Source organism: Ursus americanus, chromosome 17 (genome assembly GCF_024610735.1).
Source record: "Ursus americanus isolate L20-20 chromosome 17, mUrsAme1.1.p, whole genome shotgun sequence".
NCBI classification, from domain to species: Eukaryota; Metazoa; Chordata; class Mammalia; order Carnivora; family Ursidae; genus Ursus; species Ursus americanus.
In genome coordinates, this window is record NC_142143.1 from 15,687,971 (window position 1) to 15,705,160 (window position 17,190).

The window sequence follows — 17,190 nt, forward strand, 5'->3', positions numbered from 1 at the left end:
CTTTGAACAACACGGGTTAGGGCCACTGACCCCTTGCACATTCAAAAATCCGTGTGTAACTTTTAACTCCCCCAAAACTACTACTTAACTACTAATAGTCTACTGTTGACCAGGAGCCTTACTGATAACATCAACAGTGAACACATATTTTGATTGCTATACTATATACTCTATGCTTATAATAAAGTAAGCTACAAAAAAGAAAATTTTATCAAGAAAATCGTAAGATACATTTACAGTGCTGTTCTGTACTTACTGAAAGAAAGAAACAACACATCTAAGTGGACCCATGTAGTTCAAACCCATGTTATTCAAGGGTCAACTGTATCAAGCATGTTCTAGGGTCAGAAGATGGATTCTAGCTCTCTCTCTGATCAGTGACCAGCTGGGGGACAAGAACAAAGCATCCAGCTTTTCTGGACCTGAGCATCTTCACTGTAAGTAAAGGAAGCTGGACAATGTGAAGGCTAAAATTCAAGGTCTAAGGGGTGAACCATCCAGTATTTTAAAAAGTATCTATGGTGGTAATGGTAGCACAACAGTGAGAATGTACTCGAGGTCACAGAACCGTACACTTAAAGGTGGTAAATTTTATGTTAGGTATTTTACATTAAAAGAGAGTATATGAGCAAGGCACTGTAAGCCTGTTTCATTTAAAAACATCTAACACCATCTCTGTCCTTCAAAGCCGTGAATTCGAGGAGCAGCATGAGTTTATGTCTGAATATGGGACACTGTAATTACAGGCTGAAACAAGACCCACGGGACTATAAATATGATGCTAATGACAGCATACAGCTAACATTCCCTAAGTACAGATAAACTACTGATAATGGGAGGTTCTTTCCATGGGGCAGCCCAGTCCTTTTAGAGTCTCTTTTTTCTTACGAAACTCGATGCTCAGTCATGTAAACCTGCACTCAAAGTTCTTTAGCAGACGGGCCCAGAGGACCTCAGTCCTCAGCTGCACAAGCACTGCTCACCGGCACGTGCGTCAGGATGGTAGAAGCCAGGAGCTCTCTTGCCTCTTCTATCTTCGTCTTCTTTGGTCCACCTCCCCACATCCTTTGCCTCCTGACTTTGTTCCCTATATATTTTAATGCCTATAAAAACAGAAGATCATAATGTTTGAATGACACCCGGTGGAGGGAATTTACTAAACACCTACCCACACAAAACACTTATAAACACAAAGACGAGGATCCTGGCTATAGAGAATACTGCATGAGGCTTAGTCAAAAAATCAACATTTGTCTTGAATCAATAACAAAGTAGCATTATATGCTGTCCGATGAACCAGTTCCCTTTTTATAATTTGTTTTCTTACTACACAGTTGATACATGATCACTGTAGGAAATTTAGAATATACAACTGAAAAGATACGCATATATACACACAAACAGACATACACACACACGTTCTGTATATGAAGCAGCCACCAATCCTCCACCCAGAGAGAACCACAGTCCACAGTTAATCTTCTGGAGCTGTACTTTTTTCCCCTCAAAAAGGAATCACACCATGTGAAGACCTCTCTCCTAAAAGCTGCAGAGCACCGCTGGGAGAAAACACAATCTAAGTAAATCAAGGGTTATGCTGTTTTCATGGACTGGAAGCTTTAATAGTGTTAAGATGGCTTACTGTTAAAATTCTTTCCAAACTAACCAATAGACCCATCGTAATTATTCCTGGCAATTAATACCCCTGGCAGGTTTTTTAAAAACCAAAAATTGATTGATTCTAAAATTGACATGCAAATGCAAAGACCTGGAATAGCTGAAACACTCTTGAAAAAGAAAAGTTGGAGGATTTATATTACCTGCTTTCGATTAGAAAGCTATGGTAATCAAGACAGTGTGAGATTGGCAATAAGGGCAGACAAAGAGATCAATGGAACAAAATACATCCAGAAATAAACCCATGCTTTTATGGTCAGATGATTTTTGACAAAAGTGCTAAAGCAATTCAACAGGCAAAGGAAAACCTTTTCAACAAATGTTGAAATATCTACATATAAATATCTACAAAGTAAAAAATTAACTTTGACCCTTACCTCACACCAAATAAAAAAGTTAGTTTAAGTGGATTTTAGAAATAAACCTAAACACTGAAACTATAAAAGCTTCTAGAAAAAAACATAGGAGGGGCGCCTGGGTGGCATAGCGGTTAAGCGTCTGCCTTTGGCTCAGGGCGTGATCCTGGCATTGTGGGATCGAGCCCCACATCAGGCTCTTCCGCTATGAGCCTGTTTCTTCCTCTCCCACTCCCCCTGCTTGTGTTCCCTCTCTCACTGGCTGTCTCTATCTCTGTCGAATAAATAAATAAAATCTTTAAAAAAAAAAAAAAAGGAAAAAGAAAAAAACATAGGAGAATATATTCTTGCCCTTGGGATAGGCAACATTTCTTTACACAGGACACAGAAATAGGTAACCATAAGATAAACAAAAAACCTCCTGATAATTAGATTTCACCAAAATGAAAACTGCTCATCAAAAAACAAAGTTACGATAATGAATAGGGAAGCAATGGACAGAGAGAATATAGTTACAATAATAAATCTGACAAGGGATTTATATCCAGGATACTTTTTTTAAAAAAGGGACTCCAAAATTCAATACTAAAAAGACAACTCAGTGAGGAAAACAAGAAAAGATTTGGATACTTCACAAAATCAGTAGTAAGTCCATGAAAAGTGTATGACATCATTAATCATCAGGGAAATGCATATTAAAACCATAATGGTATAGACACCACCCAACACCTAGTAGAATGACTAAAATTAAAAAGAAAGACAAGAGCAAATGTTGGTGAGGACATGAAGCAATCAGAACTCTCACACACGGCGGGGGGGCAGGGACGGACACAGACTGCAAAATGGTACAATTACTTTGGGAAAAGGTTTAGCAGTTCCAACTTTATAAAAGTTACATACACAACTGCTCTTTGATCCAGCAATCCTATTTGTAGGTATTTATCCAAGAGACATGCTGACCTGTTCAGGCAAAGACTTGTGCAGAAATGTTTATAGCAACTTTATTCATAAGACCCAGAGTGAAAAAACCAAATGTCCATCAACAGGAAGAGAGAAACTGTGGGACAGTCGTACAACGGAATACTACTCAGCAATAATGGCCAAATGATATAAAATACCAGCCGGTATGCTCAGCAGAAGAAACTGGACACAAAAGAGTATATTCTGCACAATTCCATATAAAGTTCTAAAACAGGCAGAATTAACCTGTGGTGAAAAATCAGAAGAGCAGGGAAGAAAATCAGAGGGTGGAGGTGAAAAGGGACTAACAAGGGACATGAGGGAACTTCCCAGGATAATGGAACAACATTCTACATCTCATGCAAAATTATGTAAAACTATGCAATTAAGATTTGTACACTTCAGCACACATAAATTCTACCTAAAAAATTAAGTATTAAAAACTACTCAAATAGTGGGCGTGAGGAGTAGGCGGAGATTTAGATGAAACAAGAATGGCAGTGTTGGTAATTACTGAAGCTGGGTGATGGGCACAGGAGGGTTCATAATACTCTTCTCTATACTTTGTATAGTATGTTGAAGTTTTTCCAAGACAAAAAGTTTTTAGAGAGGATAATTTTCTAACAACAATGAATGCACTTTTTTTTTTTTTAACTGGCTTTCAGTTAGAAGAAAGGGCTTGGGATTCTTGATTCTTTATCTTGGAATTCCTGTGCCTGGGAAATTTCTTCTCTGTGCTTTAAAGCCTAGCTCAGGTATCACTTCCTCACCCCACTCCTTTTTCTCTGCTATGTGAATTCCTTATGTAGAAAGAACTAAGTGTTGTCACTCTGCTTCAGACCACGCCGTATTTCAACCATTTACAGGTATGGCACTCCTACTAGATGTTGTGTCATCTTTTTCTTTGATTCCTGATGAATAGTTCTGGGCCAGGAATGGAACGGAACTCCTCCGTGGTAAGACTGGGACATCAGACCTAGGATCCTCTCCGTTTGGTGTCTGTTAGGGCGTCTGAAAAACTCAGACAGTGCCAACCCTTGCTGCCACGACCTAGCAGTAAGTAGGACCCAGTACCGGATAAAAGCAAGCCTGTAGTCAGTGGGATTAGCCAAGAGACAGGCAGATCGGTCTTCCTTCAACTGAGCTGTCCTCACGAAATTCTGGTCTTTCAGTTCCCTTGGGAAAAGAGGCTAAAGATTCTTCACTTTGAGGGAAAAAATGGAGGAACACAGGGGAGCCTAGCATCCCTTCTGAGTTAGCAAGAAGTCGGGTTGTCCCTGGAGTAATATTACCAGGGTTTCACAGCGTGAGGGTTGTGGTGAGAGCCCAGTCTGGGCATGAACAAGTCAACATGACACCCCTCGTGCATCCTATCCTCCAAAAAGGTAATAAATAATTTCTTCTCTCTATGCCACAGCCCTTGACGAGGATGATAGAAAATGTCCGTAAACAAGACCCAGCAAAAGGCTTTGAGGGCAGAAGGAAAGGAGGAGAGATAAAACGGGAAGCATTAAACACAAACACAATGCAGGTGTTAAGCAACCCACTGAGTGCCATGTCGCCTAAAGTTCTATTACATAAGACACTGCGCACTTGCTACACGCTCACTTAGAAAAACATACAGTAGGGACGCCCGGGTGGCTCAGTCGGTCAAGCATTTGCCTTCAGCTCAGGTCATGATCTCAGGGTCCTGGGATCAAGCCCCACATCGGGCTCCCCACTCACTGTGGAGTCTGCTTCTCCCTCTCCCTCTGCCCCCTACCCTTGCACATTTGCTCTCTCCCTGTCAAATAGATAAATAAATAAAATCTTAAAAAAAAAAAAAAAGGAAGAAAAACATACAATATCCACATTGTCCTAACTCATATGTTCCACTCACAAACTACTCTGGATTGCACATGCCTCGACAGTCTATTAGTCGCAAATTATTAATCCATGCTCTGATCCAGCATACAGTGCGAGCCAGGTCAATGTTACACCTCCCACTTGCGTATTCCCCTCATCTCTGAACTGAACTTCTCTCCTTCAGTTAGCTAACATCTCCTGTCAGTACCCATTTAGGAGAAATAAATAATTTCCCAACCCACTATTTAGCCTTGCTCACCCAGCTTCATGATACTAGGGTTATAGGGCCATCTGAGCAACAATGATGCTATTTGTTAGAAAAGGAAGAACGGACCTCACTGAATCCACTGAGGGATCATTAAGGTAAACTGCTCTTCCTGAGCATTACACAGGTTTAAAGGAGAGAGAGTGTCTCCCCAAATTGAGCCGACTCCTGGATACTTCTTTACGTTTCCTCTTTGTGTTCTTGGAACCCTTGGACAATATAATTCCAGTTTGCAACAAAGATTAAGCTCACTAAATATTTCATTTTCAATAAAGACCAGAAATAGAACCTCCTAAATCCAAACAACTTTTCCTGATGCTTCCTGCCTAAGAACTTGAGCTGACTCTTACCTAACTGCATAAAAAGCAGGCAGAGTAAGAATGATCCCTGTTCATTTGTGCTTTGGAATTATGTGCACTTACATATGATGATTAACCTTAAATGTTTGTCTGGCTCAGTCTATGAAAATATCAATAGTGGTGTGATTTTCAGAACACACACTAACAGATATAAGGGGGAAAATGCTATCTCTACAAGCATCCTGGGTAACAAGAAAAAAGCAGCCTGGAATTTATATCTCTTCGTTAAGGAACCCACAGAAAAGACGATGTATATATGGATCAGTAAGAACTGTCCAGTGCTTCTACAGCAGAGAATCCCTACCTCCCAGGATGGCTGCGAGGAGTGCTTAGCAAAGTACTTCACAAATGTGGGACTAAGCATCCGAAGTGAGGCTGTTAAGGCCCCCTGTCACAAGGGCAGGGAAGTACAGTTATTTTTATTATTTCTTACTTCTTATTTTTATTATGTTTAGCATATATACATATACAAAGGCAGGGAACTAATCTTGTCCTAAAATCCCCAAGTTCCAGCTAGGAGTTCTTTAGCAGGTCAATGAAGGCTCTGTGCTGGTAAAGGGTTACTGATCCTGGCTCTTCTTGCTGATGACACTGGGAATTCAGAAAAAGGGATTGAGACTACATACAACTAGACACTGAAAGCAACTGGAAGTAGGGAATAAAAAGGGAAATTGAGGAGAAATGCAGGGAAAAAAATCTTCTACACTAGAGTTGCTGTAGTTCAAAAACATATGTTGGAGCAATTGGGTGGCACAGTAGGTTAAGCGTCTGACTTTTGGTTTCCACTGAGGTCGTGATCTCAGGGTCGTGAGATGGGAGCCCCACATCAGGCTCCGCACTCAGCGCAGAGTCTGCTTGCGATTCTCTCTCTCCCTCTGCCCCTCCCACTGTGTGCTAACGAGCGTACACTCCAATAAATAAATCTTTTTAAAAACCCCAAAAAACAAAAGCATATATCACTCAAGCAAATAAGTGAAAAGGAATACTTGCTATTATATCAGAACAAAAGCCCCCTGGACACATATCCCCCTTCTAAGTTAGACACCATAGGCCGATAATTTATCAAGGCAAACTCCTTACTCCAATTCCTAAAACATGAGCCAAAGAAGCTTCTCTGCTGTCCCTCCCAACTCCCCAACACCCTCCCACACCTACACCCCAAGAAGTCACTGCATCCGATCCTTTATGCACGAGCAGCATTAAATCTCCAATTCCCTTTCATAGCAAAGGACAACATGAAAAGACACACCTGCATCTGTGTGAAAATCTGAGCTTTCTGGCACTCTTCCAAACTGGGCCCAAATGCAGCCATCACGTGCTCCTCTGTTCCAATCATCTGTACAATTTCCTGGTCACTCTCAACACCCATGGCCTAGGAAGGAAAGAAAAGATAGAAAGAGTGTTGGCTTTGTGTTAACTCACTGACATTTGCTTATGCTAATTTGGCATTGTTTGTGGGTATTACTTCTAAGCAAAAGCTAGCTCTTTTCTCAGAAACGGTGCCATCTGGCATTGGCAGCCCCAGCCCAAGCTGCAGAAGAACCTGAAACAGAAATTTTGATTGGGAAGAGGAAAACAAACATTCTCAAGCACTTTTTTGCATGTGTGCAATCTTCTAAAATGTTTAAATATCCTGTGAGTGTCATCGTGAAAAAGGAGGTAGGAAGGTATAGTGAAGACACTGGTCACATTTACGAAAGCAAACTGAAAAATTAAAACAAAACAGCCCAAGAGCGGTAAATCAGAAAATATGCATTGCTGGAAATAAACAGAACCCCAATCAGTTTTGTCGCAAGACTAATTTTTCTGAGAACCGTCAACTCATTCGCATTTAGGCCAGAATTTTTCCTAAGGGATGTTTTACCTTACCATTCCAGGGATACCAAGCTATACGTTATGCATGTTTTAAGAAGAGATTTCTTAAAAAAACTAAAAACACACTTAAGAGGTTTAAGAAACCCACTTATCTTAAGTGTTTCAAGGTGGTAGCCGGCAACACAGGTCTTTGTAGATTCCATATGGCACTATGGCTCACTCCTTCACACATTTGCCTGGAATTCTGCCATATCAAGAAATAGAGCATAATCTCACTAAACCTCTCTTGGCAGAGAAAGAATCTGCTTCTTAGAAGTTATGGGAAAAGTTATGTTTGCGTTAAAATTCTTCCTTCAGCTATGCAGAGAAAACGGAACCAGGGGATAACTGTCTAGCTAGGCTTCGATGCTCTGGTGCCCACTTCTCCACACACGAGCGAGAGGGAGGGAAAACCGGCTCCAGGGAGGAACATCGAGAACGTAAGCCAGAGTACAATGGAAAGGGCGCCTCTTCAAGTCAAGAGATCTGAGGTATCTGTCCTAAAACAAGGTCAGCGACAGGCCTCACAACCACTACTGTCAAGTCACCTTGTCCACCTCTGTTTCTTCATTTCTGTGAACAAGAGGATGCAAAATTCTACAACTCTACATTTGAATTTGAGTAATCTGTGATCCAGAAATTCGACTGGGATACTTCAGGATCAGATGTAAACTGACTGAAAAGTTTTGAAACTTTTGGGGAGAAAGTTAAATATATGCTATGTCCCCTTTAGGCCAACTATGGTGGCTTGAAAAACATTCACCAATTCTTTGACACTCTCTTCAAAGGGTAAAGACTAAGTCTCCCCCTCTAGAGTGTAGGCGAAACTTAATGACTCGCTTCCACAGAAAAAAGGTGCAAGCCACAGAGTACAACTGTGGAGCCCTGGTTATGAACAGCTCCGCAGCTTCCTGCTTGCTCCCCCTCTCAGAGCGCGCCTCTGCGGGAAGCTAGCGGCCACATCCTGAAGACAATCACGCAGCCTATGGAAACGTCTGGTAGTGAGGAGCCAACTGCCATCATGGGGGAGCCGCGATGGAAGCAGACCTCGCTATGCTCCAGTCCAGCCTTCGGGTGACTTCGGGGCTGGCTGACATCTCGACTCATCAAAGACGCGGAGCCAGAACCACCCAGCCAAGCAACCTCCACATCTCTGACCAACAGAAGCTGTGCTGTAATTCGTTACACAGCACAGATAACTAACACACCAACTTCTGGAATTAAATTTGCCATTTAAACTTAAAAAAACTTTGTAAATGTAGAACTTGTTTTGTTCAAAACTTGTTTGTGTTTAGTGAGCAAATAAAGATGCTCTCACAACACAGATCTCTTTTCTATACTTTAATTTTCATCTTCTTATCTCTAATTTGACAGGATGCATTTGTTCAAATGAACACTAGACATAAACTCCACTACTTAAAAATATTAATTAAAAATTTTAAGTTCATTCAAACACTTAGCATTTCACGGATTAAAAGAGAGCAATCCTTAAAGAATGATCAGTTCTAATTTTTAAACGAATGAGGGAAAAAACCCTACATCACCCTTCAATCAAGCACACTGAGTGCACCTACTCTGACAGCGATGGCTTGTAGGTAGGCCCATCTACATTTTCTCCTTGGTCTGCAAGAAGCCAGCCAGAAATCCCAGAAGAGAATATTTCTCTGTGAAAAGCTAATGAGAATATAAATTAACTTTTACCTGTCAATCTCCCAAAAGAGTGTTTTATGGGTTTCAACGGAATCAAAACATACGAAAAACAACACCAAGGCAAGTAATTTGCAGTAGAATCCAGTCACCCTTCTCTAAAATCATTGATAATAAAACTTTGTAAGCAATGCACTTCCCTCCTCAGGGGAAAGTGCAAACACTAGAAGAGATCTACATGGGGCAGATGCCGACCCGAGCATGCAAGAGATACCGCAGGAGAAGGTCTCGTGGGACAGCAGGAGAATCCTAGGGCTGAGTGGGCGGTAGCTTTCTGGATCAGCCCCCTTTCTTGAGGCAGGTTAACCTCTAAACCTGAACTGAAGCCACCTGGATTATTTTAATAATTAATTTTTAGTTCAGCAATCTCCAAGTGGAAAAAACCACATATATTTGGTGTTTAATAATAGTGACAAAGTCCTTCCTCATTTGACATACAGATTGCTGCTTCAAGTTGTCCCAAGGCTGGATCTGAGCAGTAATTTTATAACTGCATAAAATTTTCAAGTGTTCTAACACAGATCTAAACAGACTGTTTAGGCCTTCCAAATATTTCTAAGCCACGAAGCAAAGATATGCCAAGTGCATGGTAAATGACACCATATGCGCAGAAAGAATGATCAGTGGCAAAGCTCTGCTCTACAAGGGCTAAGCTCCTCCCATATCGGGTCACTGAACTACAGGGTGATAACTCAGTCAGGTTATCATCGAAAGCGCTCTAGCTCCAAAGACCAAACTGATTTTATGACTATTTAGCCTTGGGAAGTCGTAGCTACAAATAAATGACATATTGCTACGGAAATGACAGCAAAATGCCCAACCATTTTGCTTTACAGACATAACGTAGACATCTGAAAACTAGCTTTATACGGAACTCTTTGTACTCCAGGTCTCTGAAATCATTTCACCTAACTAATAAGTCAGAAATGAATGCTACATAATAACCTCATGAAGAAACGGCAGAGATAATACGATTCAGCAGAAGGTCACCCAGTCTGGCCAACAGCATTAAGACAGGACAAAAATAAGGGCGTTCGCTCTTTAAGAAGCAGCATGAAGTCTTCTCTTTGGATACCCACTAAGTGTGACTACAAGTGTGACTTTTAAAGACAGAATACTAATGAGAGAAGAGAAGGACATGCCCACTGACGGTGATATGCTGAAATATCCTATGTGAAGGACGGAAAGGGAATGAGTTCTTAAAATATCTAATATTCAGAAATCTCTAATCTTTCTTTGGACAGGAATCAATCTATTATTACTAAAAGTAATCTTAGCAGATAAAAGAACTGTTGTGGCCCTCTTTAACTCTGCAATTTTTTCTCTTAAAAGATCAAAAATTTCAATGTAAGTTCGTTTCCAAGAAACAATGCCCACCTCCCTTGAAATCTGATCTTCTTTTCTGTAAAAACTTTCAGACTTACAGAGGCCATCACAGAGCATCTGCTGAATACTTGGGAATACAAAATGTAAAGTGGGAAAGATTCATGGGCAGGAGAACCTTTGTAGTGATTCAAGTCCATAAATAAGGCTGATCTAGGTCTTAAAAAGCTTTAGCCGTCATATTCAGACCCAGCATGGAACCTGGAAACCCTGCTGCTTCTGTCACTTTTAGCCAATTGTTGGTTACAATCAACAACCATCAAGTCCTAATGACTGTCAAGGTCTGTGTTAGGGCCACACAACACAAAAAGAGAAATGATGTGACTTTCCTGGTCTCCCAGTTTATTTTCCCCAGCTCCTGACATTAAACGTGGAGGCAGAGTGAAGGCAAGAGAAACAATATCTTCTTTCTAGGCCTTCCACTTTTCAAAAAATACACCACCTCCTTTGCTCTTCAGGACAACGCTCTCAGGTGAAATTCTCACTTTCTGGGGAGTTATCCGAGACCCAGGGAGACTGGGGAATCTGCCTGAGGTCACTCAGCTAACAAGGGGAGAAGCTGAAATTTGGCCTAGATCTGTCTGATGCTAAGATCTCCCATATTCTGTGCTGCTCCCCAGATGGAAAAGTCTTCATAGAAATTATTAGACAAGGTTCCATCAGGCTATTAAAACATCCCCCTAGTGGGAGAACATAAAATGGGACTATCTGTGACCAATGTACTTCGTTTATTTAAACTAAAAAAATTTAAAAAGTTGTTTTCATCCTTATATGCTGCTGATTAGCATGCAATGGTTAAGTTTCAGAAGAAAATTCTGGCAACATGCCCAGGTTTTTAAAAAAATGTTTAATTCCACTCCCAGGAATTAAGTCTCACAAAACACTCAGCAATGTGCACAAATATGTACGTAGAAGACAACCCAGGGTTGTGTATCAGAGTGAAAACTTGGGGGAAAAAGGACACCTAAATGACCCCTACAGGAAACTGGTTAAACAGATTGTACCGCCCACGGGTAATTCCTGTATGACACCTGCTAAAAATAATGATGAAGATCCGTATTTACAGATATGGAAAGCTATTCACAAATCACTGTTCAGTGGGGGAAAAACAGTAAAATCAAGTGTATATTACCAAAGCAGAGGAAAAAGGGTCTGGAAAAAATAGGTCCAAAAATGTAGTTCTACTTGTTAGTAGCTTTTCCAATTTGTACAATTCAAGGACTGTTTTATAATCAGAAAAGGAGAAATCTGAAATCTCAACTATAGGTTACATAAAAGTGCATACTGTTAATTTATAGCCCCATTCTATAAAGGATTTAAATTGGCTATAAACACATGTATACATTTGCAACATAATATTAAATTTGACAGAAGAAACTGTCTTATCAAAATTGTTACCTAGGCAAAAATGTATTTAATAAAGGTTTTCTGATTTTAGCGTGTCCACATGTCTAGTGATGTATTTTCCACGTGAGTGATATAAGGCTAGATGCATTATAATTAACTTATAATTTCTGGTCTAATGAAAGCAGTCCTAAGCTTCTTTAAGCCTCTAGAACAGCCAGGAAAGTCTTTTGGACGCATGGGAACACACTGCCCTCTACTGGAGATGTAGTTCTACACAGTCGGATGAAATTCTTTTATCTGCTAAACACTACATACACAAGACACCACACTGGGGCCTGTGGGATCCTGACAAGGAAAGCCAAAACTACTTCAGTGATTTAAAAATGTAAACCTTGAAGAGAGGTAATAAAAAGTACACTTAGGAATTCTCTCCAGCTCCCCCTCCCCGCCGATATAGATGGTACTTCGATTATGATGATCATCACCCTAAAAAGAAAACGACACCGTCTTATTTAGAGAACTGGAAAGTATATTAAGTTGCACTAAACATGAAAAAATCTCCTACAGGGACGCCTGCATGGCTCAGTTGGCTAAGCATCTGACTTTGTTGGCTCAGGTCATGATCTCAGGGTCCTGGTATCGAGCCCGTGTCCCCCACATTGCTCTCTCAAATGAATAATCTTTGAAAAAAAATCTCCGACAACCTTCTTCGTGTAATTGCATTCAGAATGCGGTTATTTCCCGAGTTAAAGAACCCGACTGGTCAACATCCACTCAATACCTATGAACAGCCTGGGACCCCCTTCCTGGCCCCAACAGTAGCCTGGCACAAAGAGGCCTGTCTGCCCGACTCCTGTGCTGTCACCAGGTCACAACTGCGACAGGACAAGTTCCAGTCCTCCTCTCTTACTCCTCTGAGGCGTATACCCAGATGTCTTCCCTTTCTAACCACCTTAGTTACCTCCACCCCAGATGCTTCATGATCCTAACCACGGCTAAGCAGGAATATTTAAGTCTGAAGTCAAACTAAATGAGAAAAGAACGTTAACCTCTAACATGATCCCAAGTACTCTCTTCAGTATTGACTCAAATAAACTGAGCTCTCGAGTCTCGTCGGCAGGATTCCCCTCTGGCCCATACACAGTCGGGTGTGGGCATCCTCAGCTGTGTTCTCCACAGCTAGTTGCCACAAACCCTGCACAGAACACGGAAGCGCTGCTCATGGGAAAGTGTTCTGTCCTGTGGGCCTCTGCTTACCTTTCCCTCAACCCATCCATACAGAACCTTGTTTTACGTGTGTTTCTGCCTAAAGACGTCTAGCATGAAGTATTTTGTTGCCTCATCAGCACTGAGCGCACGGCCAACAGCAGTCCAACTCCTGCCTGAACAAGCTTATCCGACACACGTATTTCCCCATAAGGCACATCACTGCCTTCCTGCGCTTAGAAACACTAGCCAGCACTTCAGCCTCGGCTTGGGGGCCGTTTTACACAGCAAAATCCCACCAAAAAGTACAAAACTGTGAAAGAACATGGCCCTACACAGATCACAGAAAGGGCACCCACTTACAGCACGAGAGAGGAAACAGGAAGGCAGAGTGTGGCCTTCTTTGACCTCAGCTGAGAACACAGTTTGGGGACTCAAATTTTTGACTGCTTTGAGCCTGTGCAGGTCCGTGAATAACCGTAAAACCACCATGGGTGATGATCTCGGGGTCACAAACAAATTTTAGCAAGTAGGAGAACTGGCAAACACAGAATTCGCAAATACTGAGGATCCACTGTATCACATAATGCTATTTTAAAATTCTGCTTAATGACTAATATTACAATTCACGTGTTCATAAAACACGTGTAAACTTTAAGTCTCAGAGCAGGGCAGGTGAGCCACTATGCAATTATCTTAAGATGACGGAACCATTTAAACATAATTTCTATGCGAAAATGTCTTTTGGGTTCTACGTCACCAGTTCACAAGCAAGCCAAAAAAAAATCAGTCTTAAAGATTCACGTTTGTGTAGAAACACACCAGACTCCCGAAGCCCATAAAAAATAACAAACTTGGTTCATATTCTTTGACCTGGAAAATTCTCCTCCTAGGAATTTAATCTGCCTACAAATGCCCTCGCCCCTGTGTGACGTGATACAGCAGCTCTGTAACAGTGAGAGACGTGTATATCCCCCGACGGAGGGATGACTGAGGAAACTATGCTAATGGAACAGTTTGTCAAACAGAATGTGGCAGCTCTGTATGAACTAACAATAGAACATGATCTCCAAGACGGAAGTTGTAAAAAAGAAAACAAGCCCAGTACAAAATGATGTGCAATGTATGTAAGCAAAACACAAAACAGAACAAAAACCTGCTAAAGACTCATGTGCTTGTAGAGGCACAAACTATCCTTAGAAAGAGGCACGAGAAACCAGGAGCAGCGGTGTCCCTGGGTCGGATAACTACGCAGTTAGGTCCCAGTGAGTGGAAGGCTTACTTCTCACTATATATCCTTCTGTACCTTGGGATTTTTTATTGTGTAGCTGTTACGAAATAGTATTTTTGAAAACACATGAACCCTGATCTTAGTAGCTTTCAATTTAAAATATATCACATACCTGACAACTTATGTATGCCACAAATCTTTCTATTCCTAGAAATCCTTATCCTCCAAATTTCTAATGACATATGAAAATAAAGCAGAGAAAGGCTTCTTATAATTTTCAGTAGGTACCTGCAGCCTTACCTTAAATATGATGACAATGGGAATATCTTCTGACAAAGTATTATGCCTCAAATAAAATCGTCCCTGTTTCACAGCCATATTGGTTCTGCTTTTTTTCTCATGGGTGGAGCTACAAGGAAATGCAAGTTGGTTAAATTATGTCCCCCCTTGGTTTCAAGCTAGTAAAATACAACTCAATAAGATTTGGCAATCAATAATGATCAGTAAGGTCCTTCCTAACAGACGCCTTTTAAAGATGCACAACTCCTTTCCTAGCTTCCCTGCCACTTCCATGAAAATTTAAAAACACTACAAATGTTTCTTTAGCTTTGAGAATACGGTGGAAGTTTTGTGGGTGAATGAGTGACACACACCAATTTATTTTGACCTAGTTCACTTTGGTTCCACCTGAATTGCTTTGATTCAGTGTGAGGTATACTCATGATCAGTTTTACACATTTCAAAAGAAAAACCTCAAAATGAGTCTATACCATAATGAAAAAAATGATGAAGAAATGAATTTATACACTATGAGTGTTTAAATTAATAACTCAGTAAAACATATCTACATGCTTCCTATACAGTGAGGCCAAAAGAAACTAAGGAATCTCCTTTTATTGGAATCTCATCAGCGACAAACATTTCCAAGCGTAATCAGCCACAACAGGGACACACACTGATCACCCGCTAGGCACCAGGCACACCACGCTACACACTCTACTTACGTTAGCTCTGATCTCCTACGTGCTACGCTTACTTTGAAGTAGTGTCTGCAAATCACATATGAGGAAACCAGTGCTTAGAGAAGATGTGTAACTGCCCACCCGAGTGCCTCGTAACTACCGAACAACAACTCTGGGATTCAAATCCCAATTGCCTGGCTCCAAAAGTTGCATACAGTAGGAAGACATGGGTCGCAGAATTATTAGCTCTGGGTCCAAATGCTGGCCACCTCTTCCGATCAGTAGGACCAAGGTCAAGTGAAACAGAGATAACACCACTTAACTTGGAGGGCCAGGGGGACAAGTAACACAGAGAACCCGATACACTGCCTGGCTCCTGGTAACTGCTCAATGAATGGCCATTACTGTTAGCTGCCTCCCCCGCCCATCAGAAAGAAAAATAGAAGTCTGAATTGTACAGTGTATTACTGGTCCTCAGAAGACAAACTCTACTGCATACTGACACCTTCGTTATCCTACAATTTTTTTATTCCCAGAACTTATTAATTTACAGATTCCAAATTACATATGATAATAAGTCAGAGAAAAGAAGTTACAGGAGACAAGAGATGCTGTTGGGAGAAAAATGAGTACACTGTGAAAGAGGCCGGTCAAGAAAACGAACAATAAGATGTTAAGTCCATGACAGACTTCATTAAAAATTAAGTAAAAAATCACCTCTGATCGTATTGATGTAGGAATACATCATGCAAAATGGTCAAAGCCTAAAAACAAACATGAAAAAGGAGTGGTTTCATAATTTTTTCAACTTTCCTGTAATGCAACAAAATTCAACTTGAATAAAACAACTAGTGGCCTTTCAACCAATGTCTCACACTTGCATCGCTAAAAATTATAAATCAGTAGTCTATTTATGATAGTCAGAAATAACTGGCTATCTCTGTATTGAAAGACAGTCATCTGATATTGATGGAATTATCAATGTTTTTTAACACCATCCCTGCTTTCCGTACCTGGTGACCGAAGCACCAACTGCCCCCTTCCGGTCAGCCTCCACGATGATCCTGTTCTTAGACAGCTGCTCTTGGATAAGAATAACTTTTTCTACTCCTTTGACAATGAAGTAGCCACCTGCCCAAAGGAAGCAAGGAAAGTTTCACTGCCTATTCTGACAGTGTGACTTAGTAATGACAGTGACCTCCTGATTTAGAGAACCCTCTTCCATTACTCCACGGTGCCGACCAACACTCAATTAGAAGGGGTCTGCTGATACTTTTTTACGAATTGATGACAGTGTCAGCACATGATTTTATACAAATGAGCCACAAGAAAATAAACTTCTTGAGGTCAGGGAACAGAACTTACTAGTATACCTATCACCAGCACGTGACATATACAAGACGCAAATGAAAAATATGTTAAATAAATTAGTCTTCAAATTTCTTAAGCATAAAATAACCAACAATCTTCAATATAAACTCAAAATTGCCCTACGTTTTCTAACAATTCAGTGACAACGGTAGACTAGGATTAGGTTTCCTAAGTATTCCATACTGAACAAAACCCATAAAACATTACCATATAATCTTCTTTTGCACACAACTCAGAATAAGATAAAGGGAGACTTCATTTTACTTTTAGAATATAACCAAGAACAAGCAATACATTTCACTTGTGTCACATTTTGTTATAGCCTAACAAAGTCATGTCCCTTTGTCAACCTCTTTCCAAAACCTTGTGATTCTATGTCAATGCAGCTTTAAAGGACTAGATGAAAACAACTACAAATTAAATGTGAAGTGTGAATTAAGGAATTAAGGAAAATTTTCTGTTACGTGCTAAGCGTGAAACTACAAAATAAACTGCCTACAACTAGGTACAAACATATAATCTTTAAGAATTTAAATGAAAGACTTTTGGGTTTTTCCCCTTTACTGTACTTAAAACAGCCCGAAGTGAGCTACTTGAGTTTTTTCTGACCAGCTAAACAAGTAACTCTGTATGATTATTCTTGAATTTTCAGGCATACCAAAGAAAC

General features: G+C 40.6%; 1 protein-coding gene across 1 annotated transcript in view; it reads right to left on the minus strand.

Moving 5' to 3' along the window:
* The window catches only part of POLR3B (RNA polymerase III subunit B), a 107,023-nt gene that overhangs the window by 72,113 nt on the left and 17,720 nt on the right, over positions 1 to 17,190 (minus strand). Inside the window, exons 8-11 of the mRNA XM_045779423.2 lie at positions 16,166 to 16,283; positions 14,491 to 14,599; positions 6,712 to 6,834; positions 984 to 1,103 (exon numbers count right to left, since the gene is read on the minus strand). Of these exons, the coding sequence (XP_045635379.1) occupies positions 984 to 1,103; positions 6,712 to 6,834; positions 14,491 to 14,599; positions 16,166 to 16,283 (470 nt within the window). The remainder of the gene's footprint in view (positions 1 to 983; positions 1,104 to 6,711; positions 6,835 to 14,490; positions 14,600 to 16,165; positions 16,284 to 17,190) is intronic.